The sequence below is a fragment of the Streptopelia decaocto genome (genome assembly GCF_964273445.1).
Source record: "Streptopelia decaocto genome assembly, chromosome: Z".
Lineage (NCBI taxonomy): Eukaryota > Metazoa > Chordata > Aves > Columbiformes > Columbidae > Streptopelia > Streptopelia decaocto.
The window spans coordinates 155,620-176,402 of NC_138657.1; the positions used below are offsets into that span (position 1 = coordinate 155,620).

The following is a 20,783-nucleotide window of genomic DNA, read 5'->3' on the forward strand; positions in this document are numbered from 1 at the left end:
GTCACATGGATCATAAATTTCTTCAGTGAATTCCAATAGCAGTCATTACCCTGGTAGCTAAGACATGCTTGACTGAAGGGGAGTGGGGCTAGCACTGCAGTGAGCCCCATGAACGTGCCCAGCTCCTGCGTGTCACTAGCCAACACCGTGAAATGACGGCTAAACCAAAGGACAGGGCAGCTGCCGTATGGGGAGAGGCTGAGAGAACTGGGCTTGTTCAGCCTTGAGAAAAGAAGGTTTAGGGGGACCTCGTCACCATGTTCCAGCATTTAAAAGGTGGCTACAAAACAGCTGGAGAACCCTTTGTACAAGGAGTGACGTGGAAAAGACAAGGGGTGGTGGGTACAAGTTATTCCAATTGGACACAAGAGGGAAATTTCTCCCAATGAGAACAACTGGTCATTGGAATAATGTTCCCGGGAAGCGGTGGATTCCCCACTATTGGACACATTTAAGATTCAGCCAGATAGGTGCTGAGTCAGCTTGTCTAGATGGTGCTTGTGCCAAGAAAGGTTTGACCAGGTGATCCTTGTGGACCCTTCCAACCTGGGATTCCTTGATTCCATTCAAATGCAGCCTTGAAATCTGTCACATCGAAGTCAGGTGTACAATAGAGCCAGGCAGCATCTGTGCTGGAGGTGGACACAAACCAAAGGACAGGAAGATAAGTCACCTCTCACCGTCTGCCACCACTACCAGAGGGATTGCTTCATGGTCCAGCACCGGGGAAGCATCCCGCATAGAGTCAGATGGGGTCAGCGTGAGAGGCCTGAGAAGAGCAGTAAAACAGCCTGGCCTCTCCGGTCTGTTTTCTCCATGGTAAAGCAAATCTGTCTCTCTGCAAAGAGCCACTGTGGTGGCTCAGGCAACAGAGAAATTGGCTTTCGGCCCTGTCTGGAGAGCTGCAGCCTCTGCGGCTCATGGGGACTCACTCCCTTAGAAGTGTTCTCCATGTACAGGGGGGCTGGGAAACACCTTTCAGTTAAAACTTGCTTTCACATTAAAAAGTTGTTTCACATCACTAATATAATTTTGCAAATTTTTGGCAAAATCTTTCAGATAAAAAGACTTTTTTTAAAATCAGAAGTTTTCCAAACAAATCTTATTTTTCTTTTAAATTCAGAGAGATGTTAAGTTTTCAGATTGGGTTCAGTGAGCCTGGAAAAAAAATCCAAAAATCTCAACTGGAATACACACTGTGTCTTTGAAGTGCAGTCCACAGTAATTTTTATTGTAATTTTTTGTTTTGATTGAACCATGGATTGTCTTCCAATTCTAACATTTCATTTGCATACAAGAGAATTGGTGATTTACACTGCTCTAATCTGTAAATGTCAGCTGTACTTTGCCTGTACACCTGTAATCTTCCAGGTCTCCTCCTAGTCCCTCATCTTTTCTTTGTCCGCAGAAGTCCCGGAGGAGGAAGGACATGGATAACTCTGCAGAACAACCACACTTGGCCATCAAACAGCTTGCTCTAGACTGAGCAGTCTATGTGCTACAAAAAACAGAAGTGCAAAAGAGGGAAAAATTACCAAAAGTACAGCCCTACTCAAACAAAAATGTGTATTTCAGAAACAATGTTCCCCCTGGGAAGGAGTCGAGCAGGAAAATACATTATGTATAACAAAAACCCATAATGTTCCACCCAAGCTATCTCAGTGAAAATACCCAGGTGATAACTGGCTAAGCACCCAGGATGAGCAGGCAGGATTCACAGGCCAGTCCTCGAAGGGTGGGTTTGGGAAATTTTCCTGCGACTGTGTTACAGCCCCACCGGAGGCTGGTGGGGGACGACAGCGGACAGGAGGGGCTCAGTAACGTGCACCCCGAGCCTGCACTGTGCTGGGGCCGGTGTGGTTTGTGGTTGGAAGGAGCTTCAACCAAAATTAAACATTTCCCAAGGGGACTGACAAATGGTGCTTTGGAAAACGTCTTCAGTGAGCAGTTTTGAAAGAAGAAAGCTGCTTTTCAAAGTGCCTGAGATCCTCTGCATCAGGATTGAAGAGGGTCTCTGGACCCTCACTAGCAATTCATCCATTCCCACAGGAAAAAAGTGAATAAAGCATTAATAAATGGAAAAGTGGAAATGCTTCCTGCACAATTGCTGTTTTTCTTTTTTTGAGGATGAAATAGAAGGTAATAGATCTCAGCAAAAGAATGGCCCTCAGAAATTATTTCCAAGTAAAACTTCCCTTACACAGAACAAAATTCTCACTTTTTGATTTTCAATGGGGAAAAAAAAAAAAAAAAAAAAAGACAAACAGTGAGTTCTGAGTCCTGAAAACCTCTACCTGTGTTTTTCAAACACAATATGATAAAACTCTCAAAAATTTCGTCCAGTTGAAGCCAAGACAGAGCCCCTGGAGCTGCCATGTACTGCAAGAGCCTGGCCAGCCGTGGGTACACAGTCACTCACGGGATCCCAGGTAGTGCTATTAACGCCACACAATTAATTAGATGGTGTCTGTACTGTGTGTTGAAAGAACAGCCGTGACATGCGGCGGTCACTGTTAATTGCCATGGCTGCAGTGTAAGCAGCGTTCTGCTCCCACAGCTGAGCACCTGCAACACCCTCCTTCAACAAACCTGAAATACCTTTTGCTCATCAAAGTTAATTTCTCTCCTAAAAGCAGGGGGAACAACCTGCTGGCTGGAACCTCAAAAAGCTTCCTATGCCCTTCATGTTCATTTATAATCTCTTCCACCAGCACACTTACAGTCACCAAAAGCACATCCCACTTGCGTCTGTAATGCCTTGTAGCCACTGAGTAACACTTCAATGAGTGGTCCAGGTACAACCATCACCTGAACTTTCATACGTGTGATCTTCGAATGAAATTAGCCTGTACACTAGCCAATTTTTGCTGCACGCCAGCCAACCAGAAGCTGATTGCAGTTAGGGCTGGAAGGTACTTGGTCACATTCAGACACTGTCTCTCCAAAGTTCCCAGTCCTATCAAGACCTCCAATTAATGCCTAATGAAGGTTGTATATAATTTTATGATCATACAGATTGGGCAGTATTTCCCCCTTATTTTATCTTTATATTAACTAGCATCTGCTCAAAGATTTACAGTTTTATTTGTAATGGTTCTAAGTAGGCTGTCATATTTTAAGAAAACAGTAACATGCAGATTTTTGTAACACTACCTCGTTTCCAAGAAGCTACAAGGCACAGAAATCCCATCAATGACTAATGAGTTGTAGGTTAAGGTGGACGTACCTTGCTGTGAAGTCACTGTACTATTCTCGACCCGTGCTGCCTGCCATAAAATTTTAATGTTGCTTCTGACATATTTATGAAATACCTCACCTAGTCTTTGCAGGATGACAAAAAGATTTACATCTGCAATTACTGCAAGCACATAGGTTTTAGCTATGCACTTTAAACTTCTGTACACAAAGGTATTTAACTTTAATACAACAAAGGTAGGTGGTGCCACAGAGCAACCATATTGGAACGGCATTAGGAGAGATTTATCTCCCTGTACCAGGAGGACAACTGTCCAACTCATCTGCATAGAAGATGGCATTGCAACTAATGACGATGAGGAATCTGCCCCTTCCCGCTCCCAGCTCCCTCCTGCAGAGTCACCTGCCCTCTCCACCAGCCACCAGGACCCCGGGCAGGCCCAGCCCAGCTGGTGACACCAACCCCAACCAGCCACACGAGCCACGTGCGGGGCCGCGGTGGCCGCAGGGCCGGGGATGACAGAGATGCCGCAGCTCCTGGCTCTCCCCAAGCCCAGTCTGTGGGTCTGTCCGCGGCCTTTGCAAAGCCCCACTTCACCTGGCGCCCACGTAAGACGAGGGACATGGCGTGCATGAGGGACATGTAGAGGTTCCACCTACACAGGGCACTGCTTGCTCCTGCCCTCGCGCCAGGCTCTCCAGCCTGGCACCATTTCATCTTCCCTGCTGTGGACTGAGTGGCTGATAGTGCAGGTGGGATGAGAAGGAAAATTTCTGTCTTGCAGAAAATATCAAGCTAAACAACATGGATTCACTCCACATTGGTGCAAAAAGTGTCAAGAAATATCTTGTGTGATGGAATTCTCCAAACTATGTAATGGAAATGTTGTATTTGGTTCAGTTGAAAATATTCCACACCATGCTTTTTCCTGGCTTGGGTCCTTTTTTAGAACTTTTGTCTTCATGATGATAATGTAATGTGTAGTTACTTTCAAGAATTACACAATAATTTAGCTAGTAGCAGAAGTAGGTAAAATGTTACAAGCCGTACTAACGTAGCTACCCTGTGGAAATTGTGAAGTCTGGTAGCGTTTTGGTAGCTTGATGAAGGCAGGTTGCTGCAGACACAGAACAGTCTTCAACTATCTGCAAGCACGGGTGTGAACAGGGGCAGGAAAGCATCTGCAGCGCTGAGGGAGCATCCTTCCACACCGACATCTTCTCAGGCATCCCGCCGGTGTCCCCATCCTTGGGGACCACACCAGACCACGCCAGGGATCAACCATGGCTCCGCTGGGACAGGGCAGCAGCTCCGGTGACACCAGGCCCGGTCGGGTCCTGCCCATTCTGCTGAGTTGGCATCACCTTTGATGGACCAAAAAGCATCTTGTCCTGATGTAAACCCTCTGCATGGATGAGCACTCCCAGCTGAGCCACCCAAAACCTCAGTATCTTAGCCCTTCTGCCTGCAAGACCAGCTTTTAAGCTGGACTCCAGGCTTCAGCCACTCTGGACTATGGCTTTAGCATGTCAGCAGGGTCTGCTTACCCCCTCTGGTTCTTTCTGTCATTGCGGGGAGTTTGTGCAAGCTCTAAAATACGAGACACAGCCCCAGCAGAGATGTTGGTTTTTCCTTCTGACACCATACACAATGCAAATGAATGCCTGAGTGACAGAAGACAGATAATTTCTCACTTGATTTTCATGGCACTGCTTTAGTTTTACACCACATCCACGTTACAGTCATCCTTTTAATGCAGAGAAAATGCGTGTCAGCTGATCTCAGGTCAGTCTCCGGGAGCGCAGCGGCTCAGCACTCTGGCAGGTTGGCTGCTCTGCTGGCAAATGTCTTGTAGTCAAACCTATTTCCAAGCAGAGCTGCAGACACTTAGCCTGGCCTGATCCAACCCATCCAAAAATTGTGCCGAGGAAGAGAACACGTGATGAGGAAGGGAAGACAGACCAGGTGTTTCATCCCACACAGAGCAGGTTGATGCTCGAAGACACTGTGGCTGCCATGACACATCCCCCGAGGGGACCCATGGCTCCCCATGCATCCCCACAGCTCCAGGCACATCTCCATGGGACCAGGCTCCTTGCTGAGGGCTGGCATCACATTTCCTGACTTCAGTGAAAGTGCAAGATCATAGACAGCCTGGGCTAAGGTGGCTCCTTGTGCTTGAAGGAGGCTGGTAGAAGGAAGAGAAGATGGGGCAGCACCATCACCTGCTGCCCAGCGCCTGTCAGCAACACAGCACACAGCCTTTGTCCTACCTGGGCACTGCTCACCCCACCCCCAAGTCCATGCACACCTCTCCATGTCTCTAAAACACACGTGTGGGCTTGGAAGTTAGTTATTCTGTGGAAAAGCTTCTGTGTGGCAAAGCAACCTTTGCTGCTGCTACCCGAGACTGATGGGATTTCGTGCATCTGCTGCTAAGCAGACGAGTGAGGACCAGAGTGCTGATTTTAGTCTTTTTATGTAGGAATTAAGGGAGTTACATTTAAATTTCAATCAATGTACCCTGTGCCACATGTGCTTCTAGAAATAAGAGGATGCATCTTTCTGGGGACTTCTCAGTTCCCCACCCAGGCTGTCCCTCTTCTCCTGGTGCAGCCAGGCAGCCCATGAGCAGGGCAGGCAGGAGACACGTCCTCAGACCCTTCCCATCTGCACCTTCTGTGCAGCGGTTGTGCACACACAACAGTTTTCCAGCACAAACACCAACTCCTACCGTTTGAGGGCCTCCATTTTAAAATGTGTTTTCAGAGGAAAGTTCTGCTGTGAAAACCGGGCAGTCCTTGGAGAACCTTCCTCCATTTTTGCTAAGGTGTGTCATTCATTTTTTTACTTAATTTTCCTTTACCTGAACCCATTTTTTTTCACTGATCATATTACATTGCACCATACTGCACTGCAGTCTATTTTAGTGTCTTGGCATTTTCACTTGTTTTGATAAAGTCAAAAAGAGAGAGAATACTTAATTCTCAAAATATTTCATTTCAAGTTTTGCCATAGACATCAGGTCTGTCATTGTAGTTTACCGCAGGACAGATGTTTTACTTTCAAACAGTGCTAACTGCAAGCAAACTCGCTCCAGCAATCACCACACAGAAAGCAAGCCTACAGTCTCAGAAAACAGGGCCAGTGAGCAGTAAAAATGCTAAATTCAGAATGGCTACAACCTCCCTCCCACCCAAACCTCTGCACGGGTCATTTTTCAACAGCAAATAGGGCCTTGGAGTGCAGGGGTGCCTGGGGGTGCCTGGGGGTGCGGGGAGCCGGGGTGCCAAGGAGTGCCTGCACTGAGGACCATGTGTCCGGCATTCCCTTGGCCATGCAAACACTGGAAGCACGACACAGTCGGTTCATCACAGGTCAAGTTGGCAAACGCTTCCTAATGCCATGAAGTCAGGCAGATATTGATTTCCCCAGTCTTTTGTTCAGAGCCAGACAGACCTTTCAGTATATGCAGAAACCAAGGCTCAGGATGCAGGTGAGAAGCCATCGTCGTGCTGTGCTCAGTGTGGGCAGCAAACAGGCCAGCCAGAGCCAAACGCTCAGGAGAAACAAAACGCATCCACCCCAGCACCCATCACACCAGGACACACTCGGCAGCTGGGCTCCAGGGCTGGGACGTGATGGCAACACAGGCTCTGCTCTCCCATCAGTGCCGCCAGCTGCTGCCGTCGGGGTGCTCCTGGCACAGCACAGTGCAAACAGCATCATGCAGGAGCACAGCAGTCACATCACCTTCCTGCTCATGGACACAGAGGTCATGAGATGCTTTCCACTCTGCTTACTTTGAGGATCTCAGCTCTTGTTCACAGTCAAACACAGTTTGTCAGGAAACTGCCTGATTGATTTTGGTGTTTGGGCCTGTCTCCTGCATGCATCCAGCACATGAGGGCAGAGCCGCTCCAGCACCCAAACCATCACCGGCAGCTGTTTCAGACACTGGGCACACCACAGTGCTCAAAGTTCAGAGAACTTGTTGTTTGTAACTGCGATGCTTCTGTAAACTCACATTTTTTTAAACTCTGGGTACTGACATAAAAAAAGGAGACATACATGTAGAAAAAGCTGAATGCTTGAAATCATATAACATTTTGTATGCTCTCACATCGCTGTTACACTGGTCTGAGAAACCTCATCACAAGCAAGGCAGTTGAGCTCAGCCCTGCAAGCACAAGCCAGAGTGGGTCAGCGCTGGTGACTTCCCTGCACCTTGGAGGCAGCACCTGCACAGGGCTCAGGACCAGGCCCCTGGTGCTCTGCTCTGCTAATCTGAAGCACAGCTTTCCAAAACATCAACTAAATTAGACCTCATGGCTCCCTAATTACAGTTAGCTTTTTCCTATTGTGTTTCCACCAACGGACAGCCATCAATAACGACAAAGCCAGAGCAGACAGGAGAGGACTTGTGGAGGGCCAGGGATGCAGCTGCACACCTTGCCAGTGGCACGCTGTGTGCCGGCTGGACACCGAGCTCGAACCACCAGTACATCGGGGGGCACATCACCTGGGGCCTGCTGTCATCGCTGGTTTTGAGAGCCAGGCAGACAACAATCTGTGAGGAAACCCTTTGTAAAGCAGTTCCTGCCTTCCCAGGGGGGAGGACAGTGGTGTACCCTCCAGGTCCTTTGCAGAGGGGACACCCCAGGTGCCTGGAGGAGACCCGGGAGCTGCCTCGGTGGGGACAAATGGACCTTGTGCAGGGCAAACTCTGCCAACCACGATGGGAAGTTCCCCGCACCTGGTCCTACAGGGCAAATGCAAGTAATGAGCAGAGGGTGAGCTTTAAACATGTTTCATCTGCAAGAACCTCATCTTTAAATTTCTGTCTCTGGGTATTTGGGGCAGAGATTCATGTTCATTGTAGCTGTCAGTGTGATGAATCCCAAACACAGCTGTCTTTCAGGAGACAGAAAAATGTTTAGTAACATAAAAAAAATCCAACAATGGCAACAAAACACTTTTTAAATTCTCATTGTTGCCTTTATAACCAGCAGCATTGCTTAAAGCTGGGCAGAGCATCAGACCCGTAACACTGAATGACCCATCACCAGGGAACAGCCTCTGTGTTCAGCTGCCACCAGTGTCCCTGTGCGACTACCTCAGTGAGCTGCAGAGAGACAGGAGAGGGAAGGGTCCCGTGGTTCCCCCCAGGCACAGGAGGGACCCCCCTGCCGCCCGCTGATGCCTCCAGCCCTCTCCTCCCTGCCCAGAGGTGGGGGCGGCTGCAGTGCTGGGGGCAGCATCCCTCGATGCTGACCACACACTGCATTGCCCAGCATAGCATCCTCCATGGTGATGGTCCACAAGATCCATAACCATGGCCAAGCCAGCAGCGCCACGCAGGGCTCCAGAGGAATTGACCACAAACCCCAGCTTCCACCACTCAGTGCTAAACAGCCCCAGAAGTCACGGATTGGCCACAAACAGCCACTTAACTTGACAATTCCCAGCTGTCCCATGGGCAGGCGGCACCACTTGACTGCTGGAGACCCAAACGCCGGTACCCTGTCATTGTGTGGAGGGAACGGTTTCAGTATTGAGGTCTGGCTGGAAACAGCCCCCCCAGCCCCACAGCCCCCAACATTGCTGCATGCCGCTGCCGGCTGACACAACTGATTGATTTGACTGAAGGTAGCCAAACTGTCACTCAGGAGGTGCCCCCTTGGTACCTCTTCTGGCTGAATCTTCTTGAGGGTGGGATTGCCCGAGCCACTCCTGTCAGGGATTTCAAAGGGAACAAGCGGCTGAACGCAGATCTGACAGCTCTGCCACTGAATTAGGGCTATTTGCATGCTAATTTCCACCGTGCTTAACTCACTGCCAGACCTGGTGCGAGAAGCAGCCTCTGCATGTTTGGAACAATGCTTGACTGATCTAGCTGCGTTAACGAGCAAATTATGGTAATTTTGTTATTACAAATGCATAGAAATTTCCAAAGAGTGAAGCAATACAATATGTTTTCTCTCCTCCTCCTCACTCCTAAATATGGACCCTTTTGTTTATACACACTTTGCCTTGCTTACTTGTGTTTAGATATGCACAGCATCTCACGTCGATGGGAAAAGGCAGAAATTGTGGCTGGAGCAGAGGGAGCCCACAGAGCAGACAGGATCGGCTCTGCCGCGCATGGGACACTTGGGACCCCATCCCCAGCTGGTGTGCAGCAGCAGAGCCTCAGTGGTCAGGGGCTGGGACTAATTGACCCCAGTTGAGGACTGGGTCTGTGAGGGGAAGGTGGGTTTAGGAACGGCAGATCTAAAGGCTGTTGGCTTCCCAACAAATCACCTTCTTGCCCTCTCTAGTGTAATTTCTAAATCAATTTAATGAAATAATATGTGACAACAACATATTGAAAACAATATAAATTTCATCTATATTCTGTGCAAGCGTGGTAATTACATTCCTGAGAGATGAACACCAAAACATTTCTGCAGGCTTCCAAGATGCTGGCAGACCCTCATTCAAAATGTACATGAGCAGTGGATAAACGTGTACCATTTACTTAACTGCTTCATTATTAATTAAGGGAATCATTTGTCAGTTGATTTGCAGTCTGATGTTGCCTCACGACAATTGTGATGGCACATCACTTGCTCCATCATATGTGGTGAAACTTCTCTGTAATTTGTCTTCCAAGATTACGGGAGAGTGGAGCAGCCCCAGAGGTGGGACAAAACAGTAAATTCGCTTAACCAGAAAACATCAGATGTCAATATTTCAGTCCTTTGGCGGTGGGTCTCTTCTGCCTCTGGCAGTGGAAGCTGTGGGTGCTTCTGTGAGCATCTGCAGGATGAAGGTATTTTGGGGTGCTCCAGGTGACAGCTGGGTTTCAGCTATGTGAGCTGCAAAAAGCCACAATAGCAGCACAAAAAAAATGCATGCCCATAATCCGAGCAGAGATACATGTTCCTGTTGTAGCAGCAGCATGAAGGAGGTGGGGCAGACAGCAAATGGACTTAATAGTCACCTCCAGGCTCCAAGGACGTAACTTGTAAATGCTCCACTTCACCAAAGAAACGTTAGGGTTTATTCCTCAGTTGCTTTAAGTCTTTCTAGGATAAAGTACCTGATTTTACTTTTACTGGCCAAAATAGCATCACTGTCCAAGTAACCCAGCAGTTCCAGCTTTTGGCTGTGCATCAGAGAAGGACCAGTTGAGGCCTACCACTTATGCCCTCTGTCATCAAACATACTGTAATTCACTTTCTCTGCCTCTGCTTTTAATTTGTTTACCTCCCAGTCACTTTACTTTCAAATATTTACTGCTGCATGTCGGGAGGTTATAAAACGCTATCACAAAACTTTGGCAAAGGCAGAGCCAGAACGAATAACATTAACACAGGAAACTAACTATGAATAAAGACTTCAGAGTGCTGGAGTAGGACCAAGCCCCACCAGTCCCTGCAGGCTTTATTCCAGAGCTCTGCCAGCTGAACTGCTGTGTCCCAGTCCCACTGTGACATGGGGCTCACAGTCCCGCTCCCCCACAACCCTCACTGCCCACTGGGCTCCGGAGGGGTGAGGGACAGTCCTCTCCTGTCCCTCACAGCTCATGTGGGAGAAACAGCCCCGACCTGGAAAGTTACAATCTCACTTCTCTTCCTCATTAATATCTGTTAGCCACACGGAAAAAATGCGCTTGGAAACCGCGTGTTTTGTTTATCAACACCATCTCCTTCTGTTTTGCACGTTAGAACTAGCATCTTCTCCTAGATAAAAGATTGCTAATGATACTGTTGCTATTTTTTATGCTTTTCTTTTCAAAGCCCCGTTTTGAATGTCACTGTTTTCAGGTCTCTTTAGTCGGGTAATTGCACATAGACTTCATATAAAGGAAATTCATTTGTTCAGGGTCACGGCATGGTTTTTCATTAAAAACAAATTACCGGTGTTCAGAAAGGACATCTGGGTTTCGAGGGTCCCATTAATGACTATATTTTCAGCATCACTATTCCGGACAGTCTACCCTTTCCTGTCACCCAGTGTGCAGGGCCCTCCAGGAGAGGAGGGGACATGGTGAGTGACAGTCCGGGGAGGGGAGAAGGGGAGGCAGGTGAGGGAGTCAATCCCCAGAGGTGGGAAGAGGGAAGAGGGGGGTACACAGGAACCAGGGGGCAGCAGGCGCAGCTGTCCCAGAATTTATGACACAAGAGCTGGAATATGTATTTAAGTGAATGATCATAGCTACTTGCACACAATCTCTTTCCAGCTCAGCCACAGCACCATGAGTCTGCTTGCCAGGGCAAGCAGATGCTCCTTTGCCCAAGTCCCAGCCTGGTCCTTGCTGTCCCAAATAGAACACGACTCCTGGCACGCAAGCTGCAGCTCCAGCACTGCTCCCTGTGTCCTCTCCTCTGTCCCTGGCCAATGGCCACCGACTGTCCCATACACAGGAAAACACAGACCTTCAGACACATCTCAGGAGGTAATCCCACAGACATGAGCAGTGATCCATGGCAGGAGACCTCATCCAGCACTGGAAAGAGGCTGGTGGTGTATGGAGCAACAGAGGACCATGAAAAGAGCCCAAATGAGCTGTGATGGTCCCCATCCCCATGCCAGCCCAGCCCACACAAGAGGAGGTGCAGAGCTGGAGAAATGGTCCAGCCTCCCAAAGGTGAGGGAAATACAGCAAAGCTGTGCTATCTGTGACCAGCAGACCAGTGCTGTAGCAGCTGCACTCCCTTTCAAACACTTCACCTAAAAAAAGGGTCTAGGTCCCTCCATAGGTCATGGAGTAAAATCCCTGGACACGCTGCATTTCCCGGGGATGTACTCCCAACCAGCTGCTGCTAAGCTCCTAAAGCCAAATCTGCAAATGTGGGGTAAAGAGAGAAAAGAGAGCAAAAGCTGCCAGTAGAATACAGCACCATCTCCATTAGAAGAGTCAACCAGCCCTGGGAATGACTCTTTGGAAAGGAGTCAACAAAGGGGGACGGCTCCAGGCTGCAAGGACTGGGTGGTATGGAGGAGATGTGCCTTGCTTCTGCCTGGTCTTCCCAGGAGTCGAATGGATGGCTGCTGGGGAAACACTGCTCTGCTTTTCCAAAGTGACAGCACAGTAAGGGTACAATCACAGTGTGAACAAATAATAATAGTATCAAATGGAAACCAGGAGATAATTCCTGCATACAGCATCTCATTAGCCTGTGGGATCCTGTGCCCAGAGGTAGTACTGAGAGCACAAATCTAGTAGGAATCAATAGTGGATTAAACCTCTAAATAGATAAAGAGAACATACAGAGACCTACACTAGACAAAATAAACATTTGTAAGGGATATAAACTTTCCTACTTCAAGGTATAAACCACTAGACAATGAGGATTAAAGAGAAGTGTCTACTTCGGGCTCTGGGAGCTGCTGTGTCCCCTGCCCCAGTTGAGGATGGCAGCGTCTCTTCCCGGGACCCCCAGGTTCCTATGACAGATGCCAACTGATGCTGTTGACTCCTGCCTACTCCCAGCACACCCAGGAATATTCACCAAAAGTCACAACTTTATGCTGGGTCCACGCACCTTTCCACTCTCAGCCCCAGTCTCTGGGGCAGGAGGGAGCCGGAGTCTGGGCACGGAGCCGGGGTGGACAGGGATGCTGAGATGGGGTCTGGGCACAGAGCGGGGGTGGACAGGGATGTGAGATGGGGTCTGGGCACAGAGCGGGGGTGGACAGGGATGCTGAGACGGGGTCTGGGCACGGAGCCGGGGTGGACAGGGATGCTGATACGGGGTCTGGGCACAGAGCGGGGGTGGACAGGGATGCTGAGACGGGGTCTGGGCACAGAGCGGGGGTGGACAGGGATGCTGAGACGGGGTCTGGGCACAGAGCCGGGGTGGACAGGGATGCTGAGATGGGGTCTGGGCACAGAGCGGGGGTGGACAGGGATGTGAGATGGGGTCTGGGCACAGAGCGGGGGTGGACAGGGATGTGAGATGGGGTCTGGGCACAGAGCCGGGGTGAATGGGGATGCTGAGACGGGGTCTGGGCACAGAGCCGGGGTGGACAGGGATGCTGAGACGGGGTCTGGGCACAGAGCGGGGGTGGACAGGGATGTGAGATGGGGTCTGGGCACAGAGCGGGGGTGGACAGGGATGCTGAGATGGGGTCTGGGCACAGAGCGGGGGTGGACGGGGATGCTGATACGGGGTCTGGGCACAGAGCGGGGGTGGACAGGGATGCTGAGATGGGGTCTGGGCACAGAGCGGGGGTGGACAGGGATGCTGAGATGGGGTCTGGGCACAGAGCGGGGGTGGACGGGGATGCTGAGCTGGGATCTTGGAGCTCGTGCTGCCGGGGCTGTGGAGGGGTGAGACGCTGCTTACAACTGGGACAGGGAACATGGAGGGAGACTTCTCCCAGTCCCTGTGTAGACATTAGGCACTGTCCAAGTGATGGGGGGTGGGGCGGAGTGCCCCCACAGCTCTCTCCAGTCTCTGAGTGGGATTCATGGCTCTGTGATTAAACAGGTGGTTGGGGTCTAGGGCAGAGCTGTCCCATCTGTGCACCTGCTGGCATCACTGCTTTCCACAGAGGGACCTGTTCTCCTCTTAACAACTTGTGGACCCCATCTCTGCTCACAGAATCAGGCAGAAGCATATGAATTCCTGATTCTGCAGCACATTTTCAGTGGTGCTATAATCAAAACATTGAGTTATAGAATTATGGGGCATTTCAAGATGGAATGGGCTCCAGGATGCTCATCACTTCATCCAGCCTGGCCTTGAAAACCCTCAAGAATGGAGACTGTGCAGCCTCTCTGAGCGACCTCTTCCACCACTGGAGCCTCCTCACAGGGGAGGTTTGAAGCTTTTCCTCATACTCAGTTTACATCTTGCTTATTTTAACTTATGCCCATAGCCTCTTTGTGCTGTGGGCCCAAAACTGCACTATTCCCACTGTGAATCCATGAGTGCCACCTGAGGGGACAATCCCTTCCCTCTAGGTCCTGGCCCTGATGTTGCTGGTCGTCCTCGCTCCAGTGCACTCCGCAGGATGACACTCCGCTCTCCATCTGCCCACATCTGGTCCAGCAGCCAGTCATCCTCAGTCTGTCACAAAGTGTTCCCTTCCCTGATGAAGGTTTTTATGTTTGCCCTTGTTGGATTTCATATTCCTTTCCAAACCTACCTGGATGCCTCCAGGTGACAGCCCTACTCTGGAGCACACTGACGGCACTCCTCGGTGTGCGATCATCTGAAAACCTGAGGAGGCGGATGAAGAAGACAAAGAGGACAGGCCCCTGGTCAGACCCCACAGCACTGCACATGCTACTGGCATCCAGCTGGAGTGTGGCATCGGCCACCACCTCCAAGCTTGACCACCCAGCCAGTTGTTTTCCCATCCATGTGCCCATCTGTCTGCACTGTAGCATTGCCCTTATATCCTGTACCACCAGAGCACTGTGGTCTGCTGGGACTGCAGCACCTCTCGTAGAGCTCCTCTCTGGTCACATTTACAGAGTGAGAGCTACCAAAAGGCAGGAGAAGTGTGCAGGTTCTGCCATATGCAGAGGAATGTGTTTACGGGAGCATTGAGTGATGACAGGTCACAGAGTCACAGAATGTCAGGGACTGGAAGGGACCTGGAAAGCTCATCCAATGCAATCCCCCCACCAGAGCAGGAACACCCAGATGAGGTTACACAGGAAGGTGTCCAGGTGGGTTTTGAATGTTTCCAGAGAAGGAGACTCCACAACCACCATGGGCAGCCTGTTTCCGTGTTCTGATCTCAGTTCATAAAGTTCTGGACTGAAATCAAAGTCACATGTTTGCTTGTTTGGTTCCTTTAGAGAAAAGTATTTGATTAATTTATGCTCTAGACCAAAGCAGACATTCCTGAGCCACATAAAAAAAAGGAAATTCCCTATTGATATACAAGTCCCTGTTTTTGCAGGTAAGGAAGAGAGGCGGTGGTAGTGGTGCAGTGGGATGCCCTGTGTGCGTCCTTTCCCTGAGAGCAGCAGGACAGGAGCAGGGCTGGTGGGGAAGAAACCTCTCCTGTTCAGGGGCACAGCAGGGAGCTGGAGGAGAGATGAGCACAGAGCAAGCAGTGGAATCCGCACAGCTCCTGTGTCCAGTGTCCAGCCTGTCGATGCCCGGGAGCTGGATCATGTCCCCCACCCTGCAGCCCCGCTGCAGACCCACAGACATGGGACAGACGGGGGACAGCACGGCCAGGGATGGGGTTGCTCACAGCAGCACCAGCGATGGCAGCAGCAACAAGCATGCAACAAAACACAGCCCATGTCTTATCGTGTATACATTTCTCCCACGTCTCTAGGCACTTAACTCACACAATTACCTAATTATGGCAGAAATTCATGGCTGATGATTAAAAATCTTATCAAGGAAGCACATTTCTAGCACAGACTCTGAAAACTCTGATGAGGCAGCAGCAGGTTATGAAACGAAACTCTGAGACCTGGTAAAACAAACGCACTCCCTTGCCTGGGCGCTCAAGGACTGTGGCACTTTTCCCAGGGAGGCTCTGAAACTGGTCCTGCAAAGGACAGGAGTCAAAGAATTGAGAAGGTATTTTGGATGCTAGTTAGCAAATTCCCACTTAAATGAGGAGAACCTACAGGAATTGCAGCTGACCTTCACACTAGCTGGAGCAGAAGGTTGTTATTAAAGGAACCAGTGAGAGGAACAGTGCAGTTATTCAATATAATAGGTCACACAAGCCTATGTGTAGTTAAAAATAAAATCTATTACCTGGGAAAATCAGCTCAGATGACTCTACATCACCGAACCCTCACTGCATCTCCTCTGGCTGAGCACCGCCAAGCCTCACGTCCTGCAGTTTTGCCACTGCACCCTGGCAGCTGCCCCTGAACAGCTGGTAACCCCTGATGTATTGGTTTCCCAAGTACCCCAAAAGAGGAGGAAGAGCAAGTATTTGCCTCAGCTGGGGAAAGAACTGGGGCTTACAGTCTGGTTTTCAGAGAAAGGTGTTCAGAAAGAATGTGGTAGGTTCCCATGAGGTCTCTAAAGGCCTCTAAATGTGTGTGTTTGCCAGGAACGATGCATCAGATGATCATGCACAGCAGGAGGATGCCCCTGGGGCAAGGAGGAGCTCAGGACATCAGCAAGGAGCCAGCCCAGGAGGGACCAGGTGAGGGAAGGGACCAGTGGGGCAGGATGTCTGACCCCTGGACACAGAGACGACTGACCGAGCCTGCTGCTCCAGGCCTTACATCGTAATTACAGCTTACGGTCGAGCTGGAGAGTTGACGTGAGTTCAAATCTTCACGTGAAGCCATGGCTGTGCCACAGCAGCCAGGCAGGCCTGGCACGTACCAGCGGTGGTGTCCACGTGTGTGTCCATGAGAAACAGCAGGAGGAAAGGACAAAACCTCATGCTCTTTTCAGACAAGACTTGCTTTCAGGTGTTCACTTTTTATCCTCACTCCAGACAAACTGCATCTGGTACCCTCACAGCAGCTCTTTCAGACATTACATTTTGTGGGTAAAAATTGCTTTCTACACAAACTATGATCTAACTTCCATTGCTAGTTTCTAACTCGAATATATACATTAAATGGCTGATTTTTTCTTAACTCCTTAGAATCGTAGAAGTATCCTTTGCAATCTCATAAAATGCAATTTGCAGAACATAGAGCTGGTAACAAAGATTTACCCCAACAGACCCTGGACATCAAATTACTGTCACCAACTCACAGTTCCTATTACAAGTATTTTTTTCTAATTCACCACCTCCCAGAGCCATGTGATTACACACAAAATTCCACTTTAAAGGGTTTTTTCTCAGTAACCTTCTGACCCTGCTGAGTCCAAAGAGCTGGCTCAAACAGCCTTATGGGCTTGGAAGGCAATAGGGGAAACAAAGAGAATTTTCAAGTTATCAACACCTTTAAAATCATACAATAATTATGTGCCAGATTCATGACTTTTATCCTAGGTATCTGGGCCTCAGAACACCATTTTCTCTCACGACCAGCACCCTCCGCTCCCACTGACCACACAGAAAGTACTATCCACAGCACCCGGTATTTCTCATCACAATGCTCCAAAAAGGGTAGGAAATCACAGAAATACGGCATCCTGAGGACACCTCGCTGTCCCCCAGGAGTCAGGTGGATGGACACAGTTTTTCACAGAGGAACACTGAGGTCAGGATGTGTCCAGCCCCAAGGGCCAGTGATGTCCCCAGGAGACAGAGCAAGAGGGACACGGTGCCCGGGTAAAACAGGTGGGCTGGAGCAAAGCGGTGCCACATGGGCAGCACCTGGCATGGCCCAAACGGGATCCCCAGCTGCAGGGGCAGGGGCTGGGGCCCTATCACATCCTGGTGTGAGGGACGTGCCCTGGCTGTCTCCAGGCTGTGGCACCTCCATGCTGCGCCTGGTCCCAGTGCCCCCACCCCTCCTACCAGTGCTGCGGCCTTCATGCAGCCTCCAAGTGCCACGCTTTCCTCATGAAATGCTTTCTTTTTCCTTTCCTTTGATTTTATTTTTCCCCCTCCTTGTTTTGAAGACTCACCAGGCACCATTCCTGTCAGCGCTGGAGCAGAGTAGCTGCCCTGTCCGGCCGGGGGGACGTGCGGGGGGTATCCTGGGAGGGTTGTGCTCGCCAGCTCACGACCTGAGGAATCAAACCAACAAATCACCGCGTGAGCATTGAGACGAGCGGACACGGGTTCACATCTCCCTGAGCGCCCAGAACACAGCCATGCATTTGTCATCGCCGCTTTGCGAGGACCACGGTGGGATTTCCAGGCTGGAAGGGAGGGGAGGGACAGTTTTCTTTCTCTATGAGCTGCCACAAAGCTCCGATGAAGTGAGAGACAGGAAGGGGAAGAGCAGAGCTCTGCAGGGAGGGGAATGCGCCCGCCTGAACTCTGGCTGCTCGTCCCTATTCCCAGGTTCCTCCAAAGCTCAGATTTGTAAAGTCAGAAACAGCAAAATGTGAAACAACAATGATCTTAATGACACTTTCCCAGAAAACTCTCAGGAAAATCACAGTGCATTGGCTGATGGTTTGCAGAGATCTAAATAGAAAGTGGGACACTGTTTCTATCTCTTACTAAAGCCACTTACAAGAAAGGAACCAACACTGGAAATTGAGATATGAAGTCAGTTTAAGATATAGTTTGCTGGGATGCCAGAAGAAGGGGTCAGATTCACAGCCTGATGTAGTGCTCTTTACTTAGATGGCAGAAACACTTCTTTTTATTCAAGTACCCACAGGTCTTCCATGGAAATAACACCACAGAAAGCCAGCAATGGCACATCCCCCATCTCCCTCTCTCCCTCTGCCCCTGGACCAGGGTCCCCTCTCTTCACCCCCTCATGGGTGCAGCTTCCAGGGGCACATCGCTGCTGCGGAGCCAAGTCGGGACATGCAAACAGCACAACTCGAAAGTGACGTCCCAGCCCCCCCAGACCCTGCTCCTGCGTGGGACCCCAGGACAGACCTGTCCCCACAGGCTGCTGTGGCAGAAGCTCGGGTAAATCGCTGTCTGCTGTGGCCACGGGAGGTCTGATAGGAGAAAGGGTTGTTCCTCTGATCCCACCAGGAAGGATCCATCCCTCACCACAGAAGGAACCCTGGAACCCACCCATGGTCCTCTGCACTCCCAAAGCAACCTTGGGCACATCACTTATACAAAGATAAGTTGCCTCCCAAGAGCCCTCAGGTGCATGGTAGCACGCAGCCTGGGACACCACGGACAGGTCTGCAGCAGCACACCAGCGCTGCCATCCCCTCCGGGAGAGCAGCGCGCTGCCCTGGCCACAGCTCTGCTGCGGGGATCTGCTCGATCCCCTGCACCGGCCGCTCTGCCATCCTGACAAGTGGCTCCGCCAGAGGCTGGGGAGTGAGGGGACCCTCCCGGCAGGGCTGTCCCCTCTGGCCACACCGCGGGCTCAGGGCAGCAGCAGCACAGCACTGGGCTCTCAACACAAAGGGTGTGTTTCAGGAGAGAAAGGGACCCTGGCTGCGGGGACCCCAGCCCCAACAGTCCCCGCTCCTCTGACTGCTGCACAGCAGCAACCACGCCGGCTCCAGCTGGCTCTGAGACATTGTTGGCCCAAAACAGCTCGTTATCCAGAAAAAAAATCACTGTGAGTGCAGGTCCCTTCATCAAAACACGGCATGTCAGATCAACAAGAAAAGTTACGTGACTTTGTTGACTTTAGCGCCGCTGACAAGAAGAAAGCACAGACTCTCGTGTTCAAATTGTTTTCCAGAGCCATTTGATTTTATGACAGTGTTTTTCTCAAGTCTCTACAGCTTGGAGAGGTTGAAACTAAACGTTTCCCCACGAGCCAAAAACATTTTTTAAATTTTGGTTGGCAGAGATTTTGAGCTGTGACTTAATTTCAAACTGACATAAAAATCATTTTTTTAAATCCTTCTTTTTTTGTTATCATCAGAGAAATTAGTCCTCATCTGATAAGACACGAGACAGGAATGCAAGTTATTGCAAATTGGTGCTCACCACCCCGGGTCACGGCCACGAAGGCCACTTCCCCACCACCTGCCAGGCAAAGGGGTCAGTGCGGGAACGCTGCAGCGTCTCTCAGCACATGCCCCACTTTCCTCGGCACTCCACCTCCACAAATCGGGATGCACGCCATTCCTCTCAGGCCCTTCCTACAGAATATTTGTGGTGCATCCACATCCTGAAAGAATTTAAGGTTCAAAACAATTGATTAATTTGCTCTCCAGTTCTAGGGGGAAGCCAGATCCCTTACGGAAGGGCATAATGAATTCTAATTATTCAACGCAAGCAGAAAATGGCTCTTTTAGATTAAAATGTTCTCCCTTCATCGCTGCCCTGCTTCCTTCTCTCTGACACAAAATTAAACTCTGATTATGCCACCTCAACAGCCTGGGGAAGGCAAAAGTATCTGTGATCTACTTAAATTTGGCTGCAGAGCAAAGCTGATCCACAGCGCTGGCAGGGAGTACCCAGCTAAGGGTTGTCCCTAATGCAGAAGAACATCTCGCAACCTGACGTCCGTTCTGGTACCATCATCCAGGAGCCCTCCACAGGCCCCAGAAAGGATACCACAGCTCTTCCCTCCCTCAGCGGTGTGGTGTCACTACGGACTGGCCCAATGCCTCATCTCCCGAAGGTGCCAGGACAGTGGGCGACATCCCCATCCTGACCCATCCCACACTGACCACGCCCCACTCAGCACTTTCCAATAGCTATTAAAAAAAGCACCATTGCCCTACAACTTATTTCAATGTATTGAAATATTACATTTTTCACTTTTCCCAAAGCTACTGTCACACCCAGCACAGTTAGGATCACTGTCAAGGGCACTGAGCAATGTAGCCACCACTGAAGACACCAAGAAGAGTAGGATCGCAGCTCCTCCCTAAGTGAAGATAACACAATTCATGGTCTGTTCCACAGGTGTGGTCTTGTTTCTATCACATCTCATTTCCAGATTCACTGTTCTGGCATTTGCTGACAAATCTTTGCAGCAGGGTCACCATAGCCAGGCTGGGGCAGGGGCTGGGAGGAGGCCAAGAGGGGCTGGCAAAGGGCACAACTGCATGTACTGCAGCCTCACCTTGTCCTCTTAACTGTGCTTCCC

The 20,783-nt window shown here is 50.2% G+C and overlaps 1 protein-coding gene across 8 annotated transcripts in view; it reads right to left on the reverse strand.

Moving 5' to 3' along the window:
- Positions 1-20,783, reverse strand: part of PAX5 (paired box 5) — a gene marked incomplete at both ends in the record, with an annotated part of 141,563 nt that overhangs the window by 13,269 nt on the left and 107,511 nt on the right. For 5 of the 8 annotated variants that reach the window (XM_082074544.1, XM_082074540.1, XM_082074539.1 and 2 more), the window contains one exon: positions 17,713-17,814. The exons of the other annotated variants lie outside the window; for them this stretch is intronic. In XM_082074544.1, coding sequence (XP_081930670.1) covers positions 17,713-17,814 — 102 coding nt within the window. The remainder of the gene's footprint in view (positions 1-17,712; positions 17,815-20,783) is intronic. 8 annotated transcript variants of the gene reach the window in all.